This window comes from Triturus cristatus, chromosome 8 (genome assembly GCF_964204655.1).
Source record: "Triturus cristatus chromosome 8, aTriCri1.1, whole genome shotgun sequence".
NCBI lineage: Eukaryota > Metazoa > Chordata > Amphibia > Caudata > Salamandridae > Triturus > Triturus cristatus.
In genome coordinates, this window is record NC_140591.1 from 1,411,716,146 (window position 1) to 1,411,737,308 (window position 21,163).

The 21,163-nt window shown below is 43.3% G+C and overlaps 1 protein-coding gene across 3 annotated transcripts in view; it reads left to right on the forward strand.

Moving 5' to 3' along the window:
• Positions 1-21,163, forward strand: part of GRM5 (glutamate metabotropic receptor 5) — a 967,034-nt gene that overhangs the window by 583,753 nt on the left and 362,118 nt on the right. For all 3 annotated transcript variants that reach the window (XM_085623142.1, XM_085623143.1, XM_085623144.1), the window contains exon 4: positions 14,591-14,826. In XM_085623142.1, coding sequence (XP_085479268.1) covers positions 14,591-14,826 — 236 coding nt within the window. The remainder of the gene's footprint in view (positions 1-14,590; positions 14,827-21,163) is intronic.

The following is a 21,163-nucleotide window of genomic DNA, read 5'->3' on the forward strand; positions in this document are numbered from 1 at the left end:
TAAACTGCAGCAGACATAATTGGAGAGAGAACAAAACTCCTGTAGAAGAAGAGCACTCATTACAACGCATGCGTTTACAACGCATGCCATTACAGCGAAGTTGTTACAACGATGCGTTGTTACATCACATGCCATTACAACACAAGTCATTACAACGACTAGCTGTAGGGGGGGCGCTGGAGTTTGGAATGGTATAATTTACTATTCCAACTCCAGTGTGTGCAACAGGTGTTGGATTGAAAATCAAACAAATGCAACACCTTCTGCCCCCTACAGCAAGACGTTGTAACGCTTGCGTTGTAATGGCATGCGATGTACCAACGCGTCGTTGTAACGTCTTCCGTTGTAAAGGCATTACATCTACGTTGTAATGCATGTTTTCTGCTGTACAACTGTCTCCAAAGACAGCGCCCGTCCAAAATTACTTTCCTGGTAAAAGCAGCAGTAAGGTATTCCCAGAGGTCTCCCACAGCAAATTGACTTTTCCTAAGTGGATCATAGTAGTGAAGGGTCCTCTTTGGGTCATCCTTAGTGAGAAGATGGAAAGTACTTTCATTCTATGCAGGTAGTTTCCCATGATGACATGCGTAGCTATAAACACTGGAGGTGGAACCTGATGAGTTAAATGGAGTGTATTGGTTGCCATACCTTCACAGTCCTAATGGTAATGCTTTCCTCCAGAATAATCCACAGCCTTCTGGGCTAGAGCAGGATGTAGGCCTCCAAGCTTACAGAATAGCAGATAGTTCCTTCTCCCTCAATACACAAAGTGTGAGTTAGAGTTTCACACAGCTGGGAAAGATGGCCTTTTTGTCTAATGAGGTCAATATCCACTCTATGGAGTACCATCCCGTTGGGTTGAATAATCTGGATTGTACAGCCATTTGACATCATTTTCCAACAGGGTTGACTTCCATGTGTTTATTCTCTGCCCTTTACCATCCAGTGAGACTAACCCTGATTCATGGTTTATCCGTGATCAGAGCATCATTTATATTTTCTAGAACCCCAGCAAGCTGAACTAGTGTGCATTGGTCATCAAGAGCTTCCCTGTAGTTCAGGATGTCACTCTGTAGGTGTGTTGGTAATCTCTAGTCTATGTTGGCCTTGCCTATTCAAGAGGACAATGGAAATGTAGCAAGGAGCTTGCCTATGCCTCCTGGAATGTGGAGGACTCGTGGACCACAGCTGCTTAACAAATGGCAGCATTTGTGATTCCAGGTGGGAACTGAAAGAACTGAGGAGTGGTGGAGACATATGTTAGATGCAGTAGTGGATGGTACCGGACGGTGGTGGGGCAGGGGGGATTCAGAAAAGAAGCACTTATCTTGGAACGGCTGGCCGCCACTTTTCCCCGTCCTCTTAATCTTCCTTCTTACTGTCTCCAGTCCCGGCAGCAGGAAGCAGCAGAAAGCACCCTGTCTCTCAGGCTCCCCTAAGCCAATCACAGTGCTGCAATACAGTGTTGTGATTAGTCACGGCACTCAGACGTGGACAGGGAGTCTGTGTATGTTCCCCATCAGGCTGTGCTTAACTGCCTGGCGGAAAACATGCAAAGTGCACATAAACTGTTTGTCCAGCCCAAGAGGGCCGGCCAAACAGTCACGCACACTTAGCGAGTGCAAACCACACCTCCCTTGCTCTGGTCAGCCCCGCCCACCCCAATTGAACAAGGTCACTGACTGCAATAGGAAAAATAAAATTATAATAATTATTGGGAGGTTGGCGCTCCAGTCTCCCTCTCCCTCCCCTCATAAATGGGAGTAAGGCACCGGGCGCGCAGCGGATCAAGTTCGCTTTGAGACAGCACCACAGTGCTGTGTTTACTTAAACAATTGCTTTTGGCAAGTGCGGAGCGCTGCTGCGGTTTTCCTGTGGGGGGGGGCTGGTTTGGGGGGAATTACTGTCTGTTACGCTTTTAAAATTATTTTTTTTAAACTATTGCTGCTACTTTTTAAACTTTGTTACCACAACTTACTGTCACTCTGCTTCTGACCTCCTCGGTCCGCCGCCCGGCTTGCCGGTTCGAGCAGAGGGAGTAAGAAGCAGGTGACCCTGCCACTACCTTTCCGGACTCACTTCCGGGCGGAGCTGCCATCTTGGGAGGTTGGCGGTCCAGTCTCCCTCTCCCTCCCCTCATAATTGGGAGCAAGGCACAGTGCGCGCGCCGCGGGCGCGCCTAATGCAAGCCCGTCTGTGCCCGTCCATGCCTGGACAGCGCCAGGGCCCAGGAACTCTGCCTTTGCCATCACCTATATGAGGGGTGAACTTCTTGCCCTTTGATCGACCGATACATAAAGGAGCTGCTCTCCTCGGGATTGGGTTGCTAGCAAGGGGAAATACAAATGTAACTGTTGCGGTTTCAGCAACTGCCCAAGATTGGCTCCCTGCAATCTACCATGGGTAAGCCACCAGCCGTAATGACACACCGGTGCGTACTCCTTAATACCAGGTCTCTTATCAAGCATAAGCTTGAATTCGCCGATCTCATGGTACCCAGCACAACCCGGATATCACCTTCCTTACGGAGACCTGGGCCGATAATGCGTCGGACCCAGATTTTAAGGGGGCGCTTCCAGATGGATATAATATCAAAAGGCTGGGTAGACCAGACCTCAGGGGCGGGGGCTAGCAATTATCTATCGCAGTACGTTTGTGGCCAATTTTACCCCAGTACCCAAATTATATTGCGAGGCGCTCAGGTTCAGCCTCAATCTGACAAAATCCTACACCTTTCAAGAACTATTAGTATACGGCCCCCCGGGGCTCAGGAGGGGCTTTATTGACAAACTACAAACGTTCATGGAATCATGTATTACCTATGCCAACTTCACTTTGATTGGGGATTTTAATTTCCATCTAGAGTCCTCCACTGATGTCGATACAGGATATCTGGTGGATACTCTCAGGAGCTTTGACCTATCCCAACGCATTGATGCTCCGGCTCACACAGCTAACCATACTCTGGACTGCATTTTTACCAATAATGCAGAGCTGGGCTCAATTAAGACCCTTCCACTTTCCTGGACGGATAATTCTGCTATCTTCTTTTCCATCCTGACCCAGTGGAAGGGAGTGGAATGGGGCAACTCAGCCAAAGTGGTTGAGTTCCGGCCTTAGAAAAGTGTGAACATAGAGGCACTATTGGAGGCTCTCTCTAACCCCACACCAGACTTTGGGAAGGATAATAACAAAGCTGCTATCAACCTCACTCAATGGCTGGAGATTGCATGCAGTAAAATAGTAACCATGAGAACAATAAAAACTCATAGGAACCATCCCTTGGCGCCGTGGTTCTCCCCTAAGCTGAAGGAAGCACAACTGAGCTGTAGGCGTGAGTTGCGTCTTTGGAGAGTAGATTACTTCCCCGGGAAAAAGCGAGGTACAAAAAGATCCTTGCTGGGTATAAAGAGCTTATCAAAGCTGAAAAGACCAAATTACTCTCAAGGAAAATTAAAACAGCTGGGAATTCCTCCAGGGAGCTGTTTACAACTGTGAATGATCTGTCACACTGGAGTAACAATAAGGTTTTTGAGATTGACGAAGCCTTCTGCGGCAAGCTAGTGGCTCATTTTCAATCTAAGGTCAATTCCATCTTCCATGCGTTTTCGCAGCAGCCGTCCAGTGCCAGCCTCAGAGGGAACTTGAAAGGGTCCTGGGCCTCTGACACAGACTACGGTCAGGCAGCCTCCCCCACCTTCAAGAAGTTTTCTCCACTTACACAGGAAAAAAACATCCGTCTGATGAGCTCTATCAAGTCGGGGGCTCCCTCCGATCCATGTCCCTCTGGGATTTTTAATAAGCTGTCTAGTCTGATGGTGGGTCCACTCAATGACCTTCTGAACCAGGTTCTAAGCACTGGGATATATCCTGATAATTGGAAGAAAGCCTGTATCCTCCCACTTGTAAAAAAGCCCTCTCTGGACCATAGGTCAGTGGACAGTTACAGACCGTTCTCCCGTCTCCCCTTTCCTGCTAAGGCCCTAGAGAAGACCATAAACGCATATCTACAGACCTTTCTGGATGCCCATCGACTACTGGACCCTGCCCAGCATGGGTTCCGAGCCCAGCACTGCACTGAGTCAGCACTGGTGGCAGCATCGGAGGAAATTAGAGAGAGAGTGGATAAGGGCGGCAGAGCGGCACTAATTCTACTCGATCTCTCTGCCGCCTTTGACGCAGTCCATCATGTGCTCCTGGGTAGACGCTTGCACACGCTGGGCATTAGGAGTACGGCACTGTTGCTGCTGACCTCCTTTTTCGAAAACAGGCAACAGTGGGTTGAGGTGGGTGGGGTTAAATCTAGCCCCTTCTCCCTCCCATGTGGGGTCCCTCAGGGATCAGCACTCAGTCTAACGCTCTTTAACGTTTACGTCACCTATGCAGACGACACACAAATTGTGGTGTCGGTAATATCCCAGGTTGAGATGGACTCTCGCAATTTCCGCAGCTGCATGTCCGCTGTGGCGGGCTGGATGGAGGAAAACTGCTTAAAGCTGATTTCTGGGAAGATGGAGGTACTGCTTTTTAGGAATTAAACCTCCTTCTGGAATGCGTCGTGGTGGCCCCAGGAGTTGGGGGAGTTACCGAAGCCAGTTCTGAAGGCTAAAAATCTTGGAGTAATTTTTTATACCAGTCTTTGCTTCAGTGCCCAGATCAATGCAGTGACCTCCGGGGACTACTATTTACTATGGGTTCTGAAAAAAATACTCCCGTTTATTCCAACTGATCTTCAGAAGACCGTAATGTTGGCCCTAGTGGGGTCGAAGCTAGATTATTGTAATACACTCTATCTAGGCATTCCAAAATACTCGATAGAAAAACTGCAGTCTCTTAAAAATGCTGTGGCTAGAATGCTCTTGAACATTCCTGAGTTCAAACCTGTGGCGCATCTTCTACAGGGCCTGCACTGGCTCCCTGTGGAGAGGAGAATTTCGTTCAAAGCCATGTACCTGGTGCATAAGGCACTACATGGTACGGGTCCCCTTTACTTTCAAGAACTATTTACCTGTACACTCCCAATAGAACACTGAGGTCTAGCACAGAACACAAGGTTCAGATCCCAAGATTTAAGCGAGTAAAATGGGGTGGGAGAACTTTGAGATTTCAAGGGGTAAGGTTATGGAATTCCCTCCCTCCGGCCCTCCACTCTCAACAAAACCTGCAGTTGTTTAGAAAGCAGCTGAAGACCTGGCTGTTCCCGCCGACTCAGCCCTAACGATTGATGATTCACCTTCCTGGTTGTGGTTCTGCCGTGTCGGCTTGGTCCGCTCAGCGCTAAGACACCTTCGGGTATTGTGCGCTTTACAAACCCAATTCATTCATTCATTCATACGTTATTGTCATTTTATTTTTCCTTTTGCGCAGTTTGGCGATGCTCCTTCGCCTTAGCGGAGGAGCGGCTACTGGTTGGATGCATCGTAGACAAATAACTCCAATAGTTAAGCACAATCAAGAACCACATTTGGTGCACACACCCTGACACAGAAGAGGATGAAGTGAAGCAATAGCAAAATAGGAAGTAAAATTCAGTAGGCAAAAGAATAGCCAATAATTTGTGTCAAGTCATTTAAATCCATTCCTCTGACACATTATTGCTCCAATGAGGCTAGTGGCATACATGAGAGCATGCATTCATGGGTGAGATAAAGAGAATCTGTACTGGCCCTTATCCCCCAACCCACCAAAACTTACTCTTTTGAAGAATACTGAATGTATTAAACATGGGCCAAAGGTTAACAAGCACTGGGCTCCATACTGCGAGGAAAGATTTACCATCATGTATTTGGGGATAACTAGGACAGACATGCCTGCCAGTATGCAAATCCTCCCACTTCACTTTGTTAAAAAAAATTACATCCACCTACAAAAACTATTATGAAATGCGTTCTAAATATAGGGATTAAAATATACAGTTTACAATAATGTCATACATTTAAAAAAAAATAAAGAGAAGCGAAAACTAGAGTCTCCCACGGCAAGCTGCTGCTAAAATTTGAGAGGTGTAACGTAAGCGATTGCTGTTTTTAATGTTTACACCTCATGTTACCGTTCTGGAGCAGAAGTTTGGAAAGGCAGAATCGTTAAAAACGCAGGATGATTAAAAGCTGAAAAAGATCTGAACTCGAGAGGCCTCAAAGAATCTTCTGGCCGGCAATCTGTTCGAGCTTGGACAGCAGAGTGATTTCACGTGGGCGGAACAGCATTTTCCACAATAATGATGTGGAACGGAAACAGATTTTGTAAAACAGAAAAAGACAGGACGGACGGTAGCTTTAGTGAACGCTGCTTTAACACGAAAATTCACATTATTGGATGGCGGGTAAGAACAGGGCTGGACAGGCCTTTTATTCCACAGGGCATTTCCCTGGTAGACTGGTGCACTTGGAGGCCGGGTTTGAAGCCCAGGGCAGCTCCTGGGGCCTCTGTCACTTCCCCCTACTCCCTGACCTTGGTTGCAGCAGGGACGGAGAAGAGAGAATGGGGGAGGGGGAAGGGAGAGAGAAAGCGACCAGAAAGAGACAAGAGTGAGAGGAGAGGAAGAGAGAGAGGATGGATGGATGAGAAGAGAGATATAAACAAGAAAAAGAGTGAAGAGGTTCGATAGGTAGTGGACTCACCCTCCTCTGTAAATTATGAAAAAACAAACAAAGTCCACCCTCAACTACAGAAATGTTACTATCCTTCTTTCTTCATTATTTGAGAAAGCTGGTCAGTTTTCAGAAGTCTGTATAGGAAAAAAGCACAGTTTTGCTAAAATAACCCTCACCCACCAATAGGTCCCTTGTTGGCCTGCTTCATCATCGGGTTCTTCCCACTCTGTGTTAGCGAGCAACCTTGTGGGTTGCCTGCTCAATTTTGCAGGTTTTAGTGCATATAGAAAAACATGCACTGATACAATACCCAACTGGTATGATCATACGAGTTTTAGTTACTAATTTTACCAAACTATAGCCCCATGAGTTTTTGCACGGAAGGGGAGGAGCGCTTGTAGTCACACAGTTACTTTGATAACTGTGGTATTTGATAGAGTGGTACAGGGATCACTTTTTGGTCCTGAATAGAAGCCAGGGGGATGGCTTCGAAACATGTAGACTAGGGAGGTAGTAGCCCATCATAGCATACAAACCTCTACTCCCCATTTTTTATAATATCAACTATAAGGAGTATTAAAATGTAGTTTCCTTTCCACACAGACAGGTATTTTTTAATCTCACTATATTCACTCAGACCCTCCCACTCTCACATCACATATAGTATCACTTCACTAATAAGTGCTCCCACATCATCGTCGGTCGTAGCACGGCCGTCCCGCAGCGGGGCGTGAAGAACCCAATGATGAAGCATGCCACCAAGGGACCTTATGGTGGGTGAGGGTTATTTTAGCATAACAGTCTGACCAGCTTTCTCAAATACTGAAGAAAGAAGGATAGTAACATTTCTGTAGTTAAGGGTGGACTTTGTCTGGTTTTTCATGGATGAGAAGAGAAACAAGACAAAGGGAGCCGGGCCTGACTGCCTGGCTATGTTTATCACTCCGGATTCTATTGTATTTTCAGTAACTATTTGTAAAGCAAAGGCCTGCAAACGCATAACAGCTCTTCATAACGTTAACAAAAATAAAGATTGGTTTTGAATCTGACTAGTTAGAGAAATTATGCCAATAATGAATCTAATAATTTATGGAAGACTGAATATCTTCTGTTAGCCTTTAGATTTCAACCCTTGAATGCCTTATTCTCTGCTCTACACACTCCTATATAAAGGCACTTCACGTACCATTGCGTGCCTCTTCAACTGAAGGAAACGTTTGATCCATATGCGAATCCCCCACCTAGATCCAACTACATTTCCTGTAGATTGAGCTTTGAACCATTTTCAAATTGTATGACTTTCCAAACAAACAAAAAAAGTTACAATCCACAGCCCACATTCTGCCCTGGGCAGAAAATATCTGGGACCGTTGTGCGTGAGAAGTAAGGAAACCAACATTCAGAAATTGCCAGAGGCACAGAAGAAGAAACTCCTTCCTAGATCATCCCTGCAAATGTCCAAAGAAGCTGGAATAGCCTCTGAGCTGTGTATATACACACACACACACACCCACCCACGCACGCATGCACGCGCACACACACACACACACACACACTATTTTGGCTGTTATTTTCTATGTTTTTCCTGAAATGTTATGCCACCTCGTCTATAACCCCACATTCTGACATGACATAAACGACGGTACATAATTAACTCAAGCTCTCTTATCCTTTTCAAAGTAAACTAAATAAAGTGATTCCCACTTGTGACTGCCTGCCACTAAAATGAATATACCCTGGTATATGGAGTTTGTCTATTGTACACAATTGCCCTGTGTTTGCTCATTAGCCTCTAGGAAGAGTACGCCTAATGAATAGCAGTCTGGTGTAATGATAGGGTTTCATTGTCACACTTCAGTCACTGTCAGGGGTGCAATTATCCAAGTCATCATTGATTTGTGCTCTGAAATGTCTCAGCAAAATGATGGCCACCGCTAGCAGCAAGTTTGTGACACGCAAAACGGTAGCTGCCCTATTTTAGAATGTGAGCCAAATAACAATTTTTTTTTAAAGTATGCTGAAACTAATTTCATACATGTTTGTGACGTGGGAACCCTTTGCCTGCTTAGACTACAGGGGTTTTGATTGGTTATTATATTGGACTTCCGAGCACTGGCGTAACGAAACTCGAGGGGGCCTCCCTGCAAGACACATTTAGGGGCCCCTCTGGGCTCAATCAGGAGCGCTGCAGCCCGAGTGCTGTGCTGAGGGGGCCCCCTTGAGCTTAGGGCTCCCCCCCCACCATGGGAGCTGCGGGGGCCTGTGTTGCGCCCCTGCTTCCGAGTCTCCTACAATCAGTTTTTAGTGGGCCAGCTGAATCCTGGAGTTGAATTAATTTACTGTTGAGACCTTGAGCAGGTGTTCCTAACTGATAAACAGGCAGAGCAAGGAGGAGACACATTTGTGACGTGGCTGCTGTGGAGAGGTTCTAGTCTGTCCAGTCACTCCCTTTGAAGCATTTTATCAGGCTACTGGCAAGTAATAATGTTCAGAGGGCAGTGCGTGCTTTGACACTGGGAGCATTGGGCTGTATATGGATCTTTGCGCAAGGGTAGGAATGTAAGCCAGCAGGAGCACTCAGGACAGGCAGGGGTCCTTGGGGCAGGCTGCTTAGCAATGTGATGTAGTGCATACCTGCTCCTAAGCAAGTTTCCGAGTAAAGGAGGCTGAGCCCCAGGAGACGTATAACAGCGAGGAACATTCGATGGTGGTTTGAGAAGTGGTGCTTTTGTGACCAAGTGACTTGAAACACAGCACTAACCAGGGCCTTCTCCGGTGGCGTAGCAAGACTTTCGACTGCCCGTGGCGTCCCCTGAGTTAGCCACCCATGGCGGCCGTATGAAGAGTGGGATGTGCTGGCGATTCCTGTGGCCCAACCCCATTAACAGGTCCAAATACCTTCAGCCATCATAAACATGTTTACAACTATTTCCCTGATGGCCTGCATCATCATTAGCAAACAATCACCCTCTACAATAGTCGTCTACTGCCAATTACATTATAATTAACACACTGAGATACTGATTGGCACCAAACCACTAACACCGCCTCTTACCGAGGGCCACTTTCTCTATTACCCACGCTATGCTTTCTCCTGACACCATGACCGCCCCACTGCCACTTTCACTCAACTCATATCGCCACTCAGACCACTACTTCTCCAAAGCCACTCAAGCTTTCACTTTTATAGAGTCACCCACTCACCTCAACCTAGCCACACTACTACCAATCACTCACTGCCACTGACGAAGAACAAATTTGATTGCAACATTCATATTTTGTATGCTTTGTACCTAGACATGATGCTGAAATAACACTGTAATGTTCCGACTAACAGTCACTATTTTTCATCTAAATGTAATAAGTTTCTTTTACTGAGAAACTGTCCTAGCTAAAGAAACGATGGTTTAAGAAAGTAGTTTAATCAAGCAGGGATGCTAGAACTGAACCAGGAAGACAATCATTGAAAGGTGCCTGTTCAAATCTCAACCAGTCATTGGCAATACTCTTGGGTACAGAACGTAACTATGGCAGTGAGACAGCAGTGCGCGGGTATTGCAGAATGACAAAGCAGTTATTGGCCACCGCTATGCCGTTAATTATACTGGAAATGTTTAATTAATTGATTTATGTCCCGCAAGATCCCAGACAGAGTGACAGACACTACTTATTCAGGACAAACAGAAAGCTCTAACAGGCCTCTCGAGTTAGGCACGGGATGGGCGTGTGCAGGTTCATCTCGCCCACTGGTTGAGCTGCTTTATTCCACCTTAAATAACCGAAAAATGATTCATCAAAAGAAGTGGAGGGCCAGGCTGGAGAACTCTTCTAATGTCCGAGTGCTCATGCACTTGAGCATGCCTCCATTATTTTAGTTAGTTTCAACACATTTGAATTCTGAAAATTCTCATGTATTTACCTTTTTAAACATGAAAATTATCTGGCGGCTTATTCTCTACCCAAACTGTTACAGGATTGTTTCTTTATTTGATTAAAAGAAAATGTAAAATTCAGTCGCGGCGCACAATATACTCACGGAAGGGGGGTGTGCGGGGTTTTGTGCGGTGGTTACCGTGGGGGGGGAATGTTAAAATAATAATAAAATGAAAACCTACCTGACCGGGTCCGTGCTGCCTCTGCCCTCTGCTCCTGGGCCGGGCATGCTGATGCTCCCTCCCCTCCTGTAAGCCAATCACAACGCTGCAATGGCAGCGTTGTGATTGGTGGGGGGGCCCGGACAGCATCCAGCCGGGCACCAGTAAGGACGCCATTTTCTGTATGTAGGCTGCATGCAGCCTACATAGAGAAAATGTAGAGTGCGCATGACTGCTTTGGTTGGCCAAACAGTCAGGGCACTCAAAGTGGTGCAAGCCACTCCTCTCCGACCCGCCCACCCACCCGCCCCCACCCAGGCATATCCCTGCCCTTCTGCTTTCTCGCAGCGTGAGAAGCAGAAATTAAAATGGTATTTAAAATACCATTTTATTTTCTGCTTCTCGCATTGGGGTGGTTCTCCAGCGCCCTAATGGTGCGGCCCCACTGGCGTATGATCTGCAACATCCTGTCTCATATGCCGTCAACATAATTATTTATGTCGTAGCTAAGGAAAACCTAATGTGGTGCATTAGCATCTTTTATACTTTAGAAAAAACAATGCTTCTTGGCACATCTAAATCTTATATTTAGAACTGTTGTGTATGTTATATTCCCTAATTTGTGGCTTAATAATTTCATAGCTCAAAGACTGGCAAGTTTGTGGCTCGTTGTGGCTCGTAGTGACAAATGCATATCTGATAAAATGGCTCATTCTTACAGACTGACACATTTGTGGCTTGTAATGCCAAATGTAGCCATGGCATATATGTTGGATGGATCTAAGCGTGAAAATTGTTCATAAATTGCCATCAACACGACCCCAAAGATGGCAAATACATGACTCATATCTTGGCAACTGGCAAGCTCATAGACGGGGCCACTTGACCTTTGCAGCATTACAGAACCAAACTATGCAACAGGACTAATAACTATATTATGTTATAAGGATAGCAAAACATGCAGTAATTATGCAGCACCTCTTTCCATCTTCAGAATAGGGTAGTGTTTTTCTCTTCATTATGTACGAGTCCACTAGGAGGTACTTTAGCATTTAGGTCAGGAGCTTTTAAAAACATATAAAACACATGTAAAGATTATTCAAAAGTGTTGAATTAACTGCAGATTACACAACGCCTGTGAAGGGAACACAAATTTGTGTTATAGTAAAAATAGAATTCGGAAAAAGACTCATTTTAACCACCCTGTTTAAGTTACCCTTTAGTATTTCAGGATTTTATGTTTTCTGTGCAGACAACAAAAACCCTTCCCACAGACCGTAAATTGGTGATTACCCTATCTTGTCAATGTTGTCCTCATTTTAAATGATGTGTCTGGTGCCACATTGCTCCTCAGCAAGAGCTATTTTTATAACTTTTGATCTATTTGAGAAATCAGCAAATTATGCAAAAGATGATAGATTATGGGCCAAGTGCAGCAAATTCATATTCCAACAGAAAACTCCACAACTGCACAATCTCGTGTGTCCAGTGACATGCATGTAGAATTTCAGATGTATGTATCATATTAGCAAACTCGTAATGATACACTGTTGCATGATTCAAGAAAACAGCATCTTCTTGTTTGCTACAATTTGGATACACTGGCTAATATCAAAGTTAGCATGGACACTTTTAGGCGCAGACCAGAAGAGGACTTGGAAATCATAGACTGTTTCATTGTTTCATTTTGCAACAGTCACTTATTATGTTGAGTTTGCTTGTAATTTATTGCCACATGTTAGTATTGCCCACCACTAATGTTTCTATCTTCTTCTAAGCATGCACTCTTTATTGTGAAACGTGTTACTTACTTAGAGCCTGATTATGAGTGGTCCAGGGAATTTCAATCGCTCTTCAAAGATCTGTTTGCACAGGGATCTCAATTATAAGTAGTGCAATGTTTATTGCCCCCCTTAATTAACAGTTGTAATAAAGTCTACATCTTTCAATCAATTTCGTCAGGTAAAAATTGTCAGATTTTAAAGAGTGAAAAAGACCTAGAAAACACAACACTTAGCATCAAAATCCCCGTGTTATGCCCCATTTTCAAGACAAAACTCGGAATGGGCGATAATGTAATTATCACTCAGGATACATTCTGAACACCTCAGTGTCAAAGATTATCAGATGCGATATTTATCCCATCCGACATTGGACCAGCAATAATCAGGCCGTCTGACTTATACAAGACAGTTAACATACAGTGAGGCAAATCTGAGATGTTTAAAAATAAATACTTAAAGGCCTTCCAGTGCTGCTAGTAACCAGGCATGATCAACAGAAGGGGTGTGCAAAAGGCGGGGTGCATTTCAGGGCAGCAGTTCCTCCATGGGAGGAGGTTGCAAGGTCTCTACATATGTAATTGTTCGCAAATTATACTCTTTCTTTCCTCACTGGTGACTAAATTGCATAGAGGTGCTCTAAAAGTGAAGCTCTGCACACCCTCTGTCTTACGATGATGCATAAGGATGCCAATTACAAGGCTGCTAATCAGGGCTATAAATGGCCCACTGGGTGGGTGGAAGGATCAGATCGGAAGCACAGTGTGGTCGTCCAAGTGAGCAATATTCAAATTGCCCACCTGGTTTGCATTCAGCCGAATCGCTGCTCATATGCCGCACTCCTCTCCGGCACATGGCTATTAAGGCAGCAGCATGCATTTGAATTTCTATTTCTATTCATGGGACATTGTTTACAAATCTGAATTATTAGAAATAGTAGTTGCGCTATCCAATGGTACAATCAAGTTTCAAAAGCAATGAAGCAGTATTTTTATTGTTACACATCAATGAGTACATAAATCCATTACTATTAGGACTCCATGTTTCATGTTATTTATTTTTTTACAGTTAAAGAAAGAACCTTCAAGTGAAAGTCCAATTGAAAATTGTTAAAACATGGGTCCTGATTCACAAAGGGCCTCCGCACTCGTGGCGGAGGCACCGCACTCGTGGCGGAGGCACGACAATCGTGGGGAAGTCTCCACACTTGGGGCGTAATCTCCGCAATGAGAATTCTCACTGGGTCTTTCTTCGAAAGATAGCCAGAAAAGCCTGTGCCTTACACTTGCCATAATTTTTTTTAATTTACTGATCAGTTTTATTTCATAATTCTAGATATTCTGGCGCCTAGCCCTGTGGGCTGGCAGCAAGCCTAAAAAAAGAGACGCTGCAGCCTCAACGCGGCAGGGGTGCCCCATGTAAACTGCTCTATTGCAAAGGCCGTTATAGGAAGGAGAAATGCAATGAATCATTCAAAAAACAATTTGAACCACATATTACTTGAGAAAAAGTGTTGCAGATCCACAGCAAAGCCATTAATGATATAAAATACACATATTGGGGGTAATTCTACTTTATTTTTTCAATCTTTTGGACATTTTAGTAACTAGCCTATTTTTAAGTATTCATTCTAACTTATTTTTTCACTGTTTTTTTTTCTTTTTTTTTTTCTTTTCTAAGTTGTAAGTCCGAATGTTCTATGTGGTTCCCCATTTGTGTCTTCCATCTTCATTTAACTAGGACCGCATTTAGCAAATCTTTTCAATAGAAGGCACTTGAACATACAGTGTGACTGTTTGCCCCCAAAAGCAATCAGCCAATGTAACTTTCACCAGCAAGGCCTGTTCATCGCAAGTCAGAGTGAAAGGGGGCTTGTCGAAGTTAAAACCTCCCCTCTTCTTCCCTATCCTTGCCTGACCTAATCGAACTCTTTTGCCCTTTATTTGTTGCAATTCAGGTGACCTTTCACATCTCTGCTGCCTTCTCCACCATCAACCACACACACACACACACACACAAACATTTCAACAAACCGGAAAGAACAATTGCTGTCACGCGCTGAAGCATCAGAGTTAATTGCCCTTCAGAGGCAGGTTCTGATCCTCTGTCCTTGTCTCCACAGCGATGGCTGGGCCGACAGGTATGACGTCACAGACGGGTACCAGCGCGAGGCTGTCGGAGGAATAACCATCAAACTGCAGTCTCCCGATGTGAAATGGTTCGACGATTACTACCTGCAGCTGCGCCCCGAGACCAATCACCGAAACCCCTGGTTCCAGGAGTTCTGGCAGCACAGGTTCCAGTGCAAGCTGAAAGGATTTTCGCAGGAAAACCCCAAGTTCAACAAAACTTGCAACAGTAAGAAATGATACACTTTTTTATTTGCATATCAAATCAAAGCAGAATTAGAATTGTAATAAAAGGTTGACTTCTACTTTCTTCCACATAAAGAGTAATTTTAGAAAATCAACTTTACACGTGCAGACTTTGTGTGTGTGGATATAGTAATGATGCAGCTTTAGATTATTGAAGAGATCGAAGCAGACCATTAAAAGCATCCTTTGGAGTAGTGTTTTTGGACAGTGACAGTAGTTTCCTTGTGATGTTGATGTATATAACTTGAGGCCTTTGGTTAACAAAAGTGTGAAAACGTTGCACTGTCTAACCTTGAACCAAAATTGGATGGCAATATTTTTTCAACACATTATCCTTTTCAAAATAAAGCTGCATAAACATTGACAGTCAATAGCTCCTCCACACAGAGCAGTGTGTCCAATGAGGCTTCCCTGCTGCCCTTTCCCATGATGCAGCGCTCTTTCCTCCACCTTCAGTCCAGAGTGCCACTGACTGATGAACCGGAAGCTATATTAATCCCCTTCAGGATTTTGTTGCTGCTCACTGGATCTGCTCAACGTGTAGATTCAACAGCAAGCAACATTTCATAATTAAATATAAAGCAGCTTAGCCTTCACAATAAAAACTGGCAAGTATTATAATCAAAACCATGAAGGTTTATTGAAAGCCAAAAAGCATTGCAGAAAGCAAATAAACGGCGGAGACTCAGTCTGAAAGTCATTTGTCATACAAAAGAGTGAAGATCAGAAGAACATGCAAATCATGAAATAGCAGAACAGAGTATAATGCAGCTCAGTAAATAGGTCATAAATGAGGGATCAGACAGAAAGAGTGTCAGCTGCTAACTATGAGGGTTAAGAGGACCTGACATCCTCTGGGCAAAGCGAATTCTATAGGGACCCCACCCAATCATACAACAGTAAGAATGATGCAGTTTTTTCAGCACTGTCCCACAGACTTTTAAAATGCAATTGCTATCCCCGGTGCCCCTGTGACACCATATAGTTAGTGCAAGTTCTGCTGAAAGTCAAAGTTAAGGTCTCATGACAAGCCTATTGAAGTCTCAATAGATGAGGGCTTGAGAAAGCATTCACTTTGCTATCACAGCATGAGAATGAAGCTTGAGAACGATGCATCACGTGATACATGAGCAACTACCATCGTACTTGACAGGCCTACAAATTGTGAGCTGAGTGCATGGTTTAGAAAGACAACTGTTTGTAGGAATAAGGCGGCGACAGGCAGCAACAACTATTTTAAAATAGAGACCTTTATAATTTGTGTTAAAATCAACACAGTTTTTGTGTGTGAAAACAATAAAAATTTGTTTATAAAAAACAAAACATCAACACAGTTTTTCAGCAAAATATCTCAAATTCACAATGTTAATCACACCATGTTAATACAATTGCGCATTTTCATTAACACCACTACGCCAACATATAGAGTAATATCTCCTAAACGGGAAGGTCAGTGTTGCACGCTTTTTATACCACTTGGCCCTGCTAACTGTCGTCTCTGACATATCCAGCTTTTGGATTAGCAGCTAATACATTATGTCAAAATAAAAAATACCTGTTTGTGTTTATTTAAAATGGAACCTTTTTGTTTCTCCTTTCTATGCACTGTGGATGCTTCTCTGTATTGCTCTCTTGAAGCTGCCGCACCTCCGGGTTGTCGGCTGAATAGCTGTGTCCTCATTTTTGATGAATAAAGGTTTAAAAAAAAAAAAAATACCACACTGCAACCTGAAATAAGTTGGTTACTGTTAGTTATGCCACCCAAAGGGAAAATATCTTGAAGCGGGTGCCACTTAAGTCCACAGCAAGTCACAGAAGCCAAAAACAACGCTGTAAGAAATTGGGTTATTAGTTGAGAGGGATGGAAGCCCTACTCAAATTATAAACACAATCCTTGTAAGGGTGAACTACAAAAGTAACTACATTAATCTGTGCTTAACCATCTGGTAGCTTGGCACAAATGCATACTGATAACAGCCAAAGGCATGAGGCCTGGGGACACTCCAGCAGAGGCCTCTGGATGTTGTGTCCCAGTAGCTTTCACAGGAGGTCAGGCAACTGACTGATGGAGTCACTCTCAGTATCTGGGTTCAAGACAAGCAGTTCCAATATTCCTTCTTCAGTCAACAAGGCAGCCCCTCTTCCTCAGACGGCAGGGCAGTCCTTCTTCTAAATCTTTCACAGACCCAGGAGTGTTCGGATGAGACGTTCTGAAGGACCCACTTTCATTCCTGGTACTGGCCTTCGTCTGGGGGAATCCCCTCAGCAACCCCAAAAACTGGTTCTGGTCAGTCCTTCCCCCTCCCTGACTCTGAACTGTCCATAGTGAATCAGGCAAGGACACGCCTAGTGTTGGGTTCCTTTGTGTTTGATGCAGGCAGGACCCTTTGAAATGAAGTCAGGGCCTGGTACAGCTCCTCCCCGGTCAACCAGCCAGGAAGACCCGCTGCCCTCACACCAATGCTTCCTTTCCCACTGTCTGGAAGCAAAACATAACCCACAGGGGCATTCACAGTCCTGTGACCCAGGACACTGGCACAATTAGTTTGGGCAGAAAATTGGCAAGTTTCTAAAAGTGAAATTTTCAAAATTCGAACTTGAAAAGAATTATAGACTATAATTTATTTGAGTGTAAACATAATTTCTGTATCTCTTCCAAATCTGATGTTAGCACTTGTTAAGTGTAATAAGTAACCCAGTGTTAGTCTATGGAAGAGATAGCCTTACAACAGTAAAAAACAACTTTAGGAGTTTTTCAATGCCATGACATGTAAAACTGAAACACGTATGTCCTACTTTTTTAAACAGCATGCACTCTACCCAGTGAGCCTTTAGTGCCTACTTTAGGGGTGACTAATAATTGATAGAAAGGAAGATTTATTCCTGGCAAACGTTTTTGGGGCAGGTTTAATTGGCAGTGTAAAACTGCATTACAGGCTCCAGTGGCAGGCGTTGACCATGGTTTACAATGCTACTTTAGTGGGTGAATCAATGAGTGTTACTGCACACTAGCAGCATTTAAGTTACAGGCCCTTGCTACAGGTAGTTCCATTTACTACGGACTTACAAATAAATTAATTGTGCCAATCGGGTGTAGGCCACTTTTAGCATGTTGTAAGGAGAGAACAAAAGCACTTTAGTACTGGTTAGCTGGAGGGAAAGTGCAGAGTCCTAATGCCAATGAAAATGAGTTCAGCAAAGTGAGGGAGTGAAGGCAAAAAGTCTGGGGAAATACCACAACGCGAATGCCAGCTCCAACACAAACATTTAGGTTTTTTACTGATTTGTGATTTTTTTTCCTGCAGTTTCCAAGGCAATAATGGAGATATTAATACATAGAAAAGTTCATTGGAAAGGGAGGTGCACCAAAGAATTATTCAGACGAGCAAATTATATTAATACATATATCCTATCGATTGGATCATTGTTATGCACTTGGGCGATTCAGTTTTATGTTATAATCAACATACATTTATTACTCACTTGGGCTTTATCACCGACCTAGTACATGTATTAATTTTGATTTTCATGTATACTCCAAGGCATAGTATTCATAGGTTGATTTGTTGTCCTATGTTTATTAATTATAAGATTGATGGGGAACTATATCTGCAATTTCCTTAAAGGGGTATTCAGTATAACTTATTTTTTTACATTTTTCTTGGGATATTTTCCAGACTTATACTGGTACATTGTTCTTATTTAATATTTTTTGCATATTTTTATGTATACATTTACATGAGGGGCATTTGGATTCATACAGATCTTTGGGTCAGACGTTTACTCAAACTTTACCTTTGACATTTTTTGGCATTGGGTTAATGGGTTCATATATATGTGTATTGTTAATGCTTATTTATGCTTAACATGTAACAAAAATGTGTTAAAACATATTAAGTACTGATGACATGATTAGATGGAATGTTTGAGGACACCAAGCAAAGTACATTTTAAACAAGTATAGTAGCCTGGTCCATTGCATCGTAGAGTGGCATGCTAATTCTGATGACGTCCATGGCATACTTGACTTGATTGTCTCAATATCCATATTGTTTTATATATTTGATTAGTGATTTGATGTGTGGATTGACTTTTGGCTCCTTGTCCATGTAAGGATACATTGTTAGCCCAAAAAATGTGGTTATGGTATAGTGAATTGATTTTGATACATGTGTGGTCTGTTAGTGACAAATGTTACAGCATGGCGACACCACTGATTTGACTTCTATCTCCACAAACATCCTCTTTTATGTCTATTTTTATGCACAGTACATATTAAAAATGTATGTGTGTATGAACTTTCTGATGTCCTTTGACAAAGGTGCAAGATGAAATGTATCAACTTTATTGCTGCCATACTCAGATGCAAAATGGATTCAATCCTGTTTCAGCAATCTAATTATCAGTGTGTGATTTCTCCATGATTGAGGTGAGGAAGAGGCATTGGATTACACAGGTTTCTCACATCCACAGCTTGCACCTCCACCACTGTGAGGGCTGTGTGCAGGTCTTTCCCTAAGCAACAGACTGTTAGTGATGGAGCATGGACAGGGAACAGCAAGTGTGCACCTGCACTGGAGCAGAAATTATGCCCCCGCTAGGTGGGAGCACATTCACGTTGCTGGCTCCCACCAGCACCCAGGAAGGGACCACGGCACCCACATTATGACAAAAACATAGTTGTGGCTTCACCACTTCAATTTTGAAGTGGTGAGGCCGCTTATTCAATATTCCCTATCCTGGGAGCCTGCCTGGGTTTTGCTTTTAAATAGTGTTGTTGAACCACTAGGAGAGGCAGGGGCATCACTGACAATTTATGAAAGTGTTGTGGGGGAGGGGCTTTTAGGAGCACAGCAGCCCCCCAAGAAAATGTACAAAACTATAAATCTCCTGGGTCATTGAATGCTTGACCCCCAGGAGAGCTTGCCATTATTTTTAAAGCACTTCAAGCTGGAGTTCGATGATCTTTAGCTTGAATGCAAAGGCCCACTGTGATTGGTTCTATGGCTGCATTTTGTGGCCTGGAAAGTATTAAGGAAAGACTCAAACACACATTTATGGTTGTTAGGAATAAAAAATATATATATTTTAGCAATTGTTTGTGACATTTATTGCTATGCAGTGCCATGGGTGTATTAATAAGGAATACTATGGAATATCACTTTTGGTTATTTATTGTGGTGAATTTTGACAACGCAAATAGATCTGCTTTACATAGGTTGATGGGCTGACCCCCTGCTAAAGCCAGTAGGTCAGCCTTTTATATGTTGGTGTTCTGACCCTTTGACAAAGTCTTTAGGTTTGCCTTACTTAAAGTGACACCTCTTTATAATACTACTTTCCATTAAAAAAACCTCAAAAATTCATTGAAGAACAAAAATACACGTCTAAGTGACTATAGAGTTAGATCTAGGAATAATATATTACTTTTTCATTTAAAGAACCCCTAGAAATTCAATGAAAAAACAAAGGATAAAGTGACTTTATAGTTAGGTTCAAATGGCAGTTAAAACATAACATTTTAAACTCCAAAAAATGTAGAAATTTACCAGTTATAGTCAACTGAAGTAATTATAACTTTCCCACCCGCCATGCACTGCTTATGACCACAGATATTACTTCACCAATTATATGTATGTGATATAATTGATAAAATCACTGATGAAATCTGCAATGACTTCATTAATGACATCACTTTTCAAAGCGAGTGTGCCAGTTATAGTTACTTCAGTTAACTGTAACTGCTAAAATGTGACTTTATTTTGATTTTGGCAAACCAGTACGTTCAATGATTCACATTGTATCGCATTAATAACAAAAGGCCTACCATTTCCATTATAATTTGCGATCATCGTTACTTACATTACATCTTAAAGTTCCTCAATTTTATGATCATATCTTATCATAATTCATTCTTTTCCTGCCAGGAACTGTCCTACGGCTCTCATATGTCTTTGTCTCTAGACTTACTTGGTAGTAACTTTGCATAACATGTTCTGACTGTGTGTTACACAGGACTAAGTCATCCAGCCAGTCTGCAAACTTTGCGACTGCAAGCCTCCCCCGCACATAGGTATTCCTCTTTTACCCAGCTTTAGTGCAATTGTGGTGTACCACCTGTAGGCCTTTTGCCATCCTCCACATATCCCACAAGAGCACTAAGTCTTGGTGACTCTAAATGTAGCCCAGTCATCTCTCCAACAATCCCCAAAATGTGCACCCCGCATTTACTGATACCTGGACCAAACCAGATGCAGAAGGCCCACATTGTGAGCAGTACATCTTGTGCACTTCCAAACTGTCCCAAATTTTAACTATGA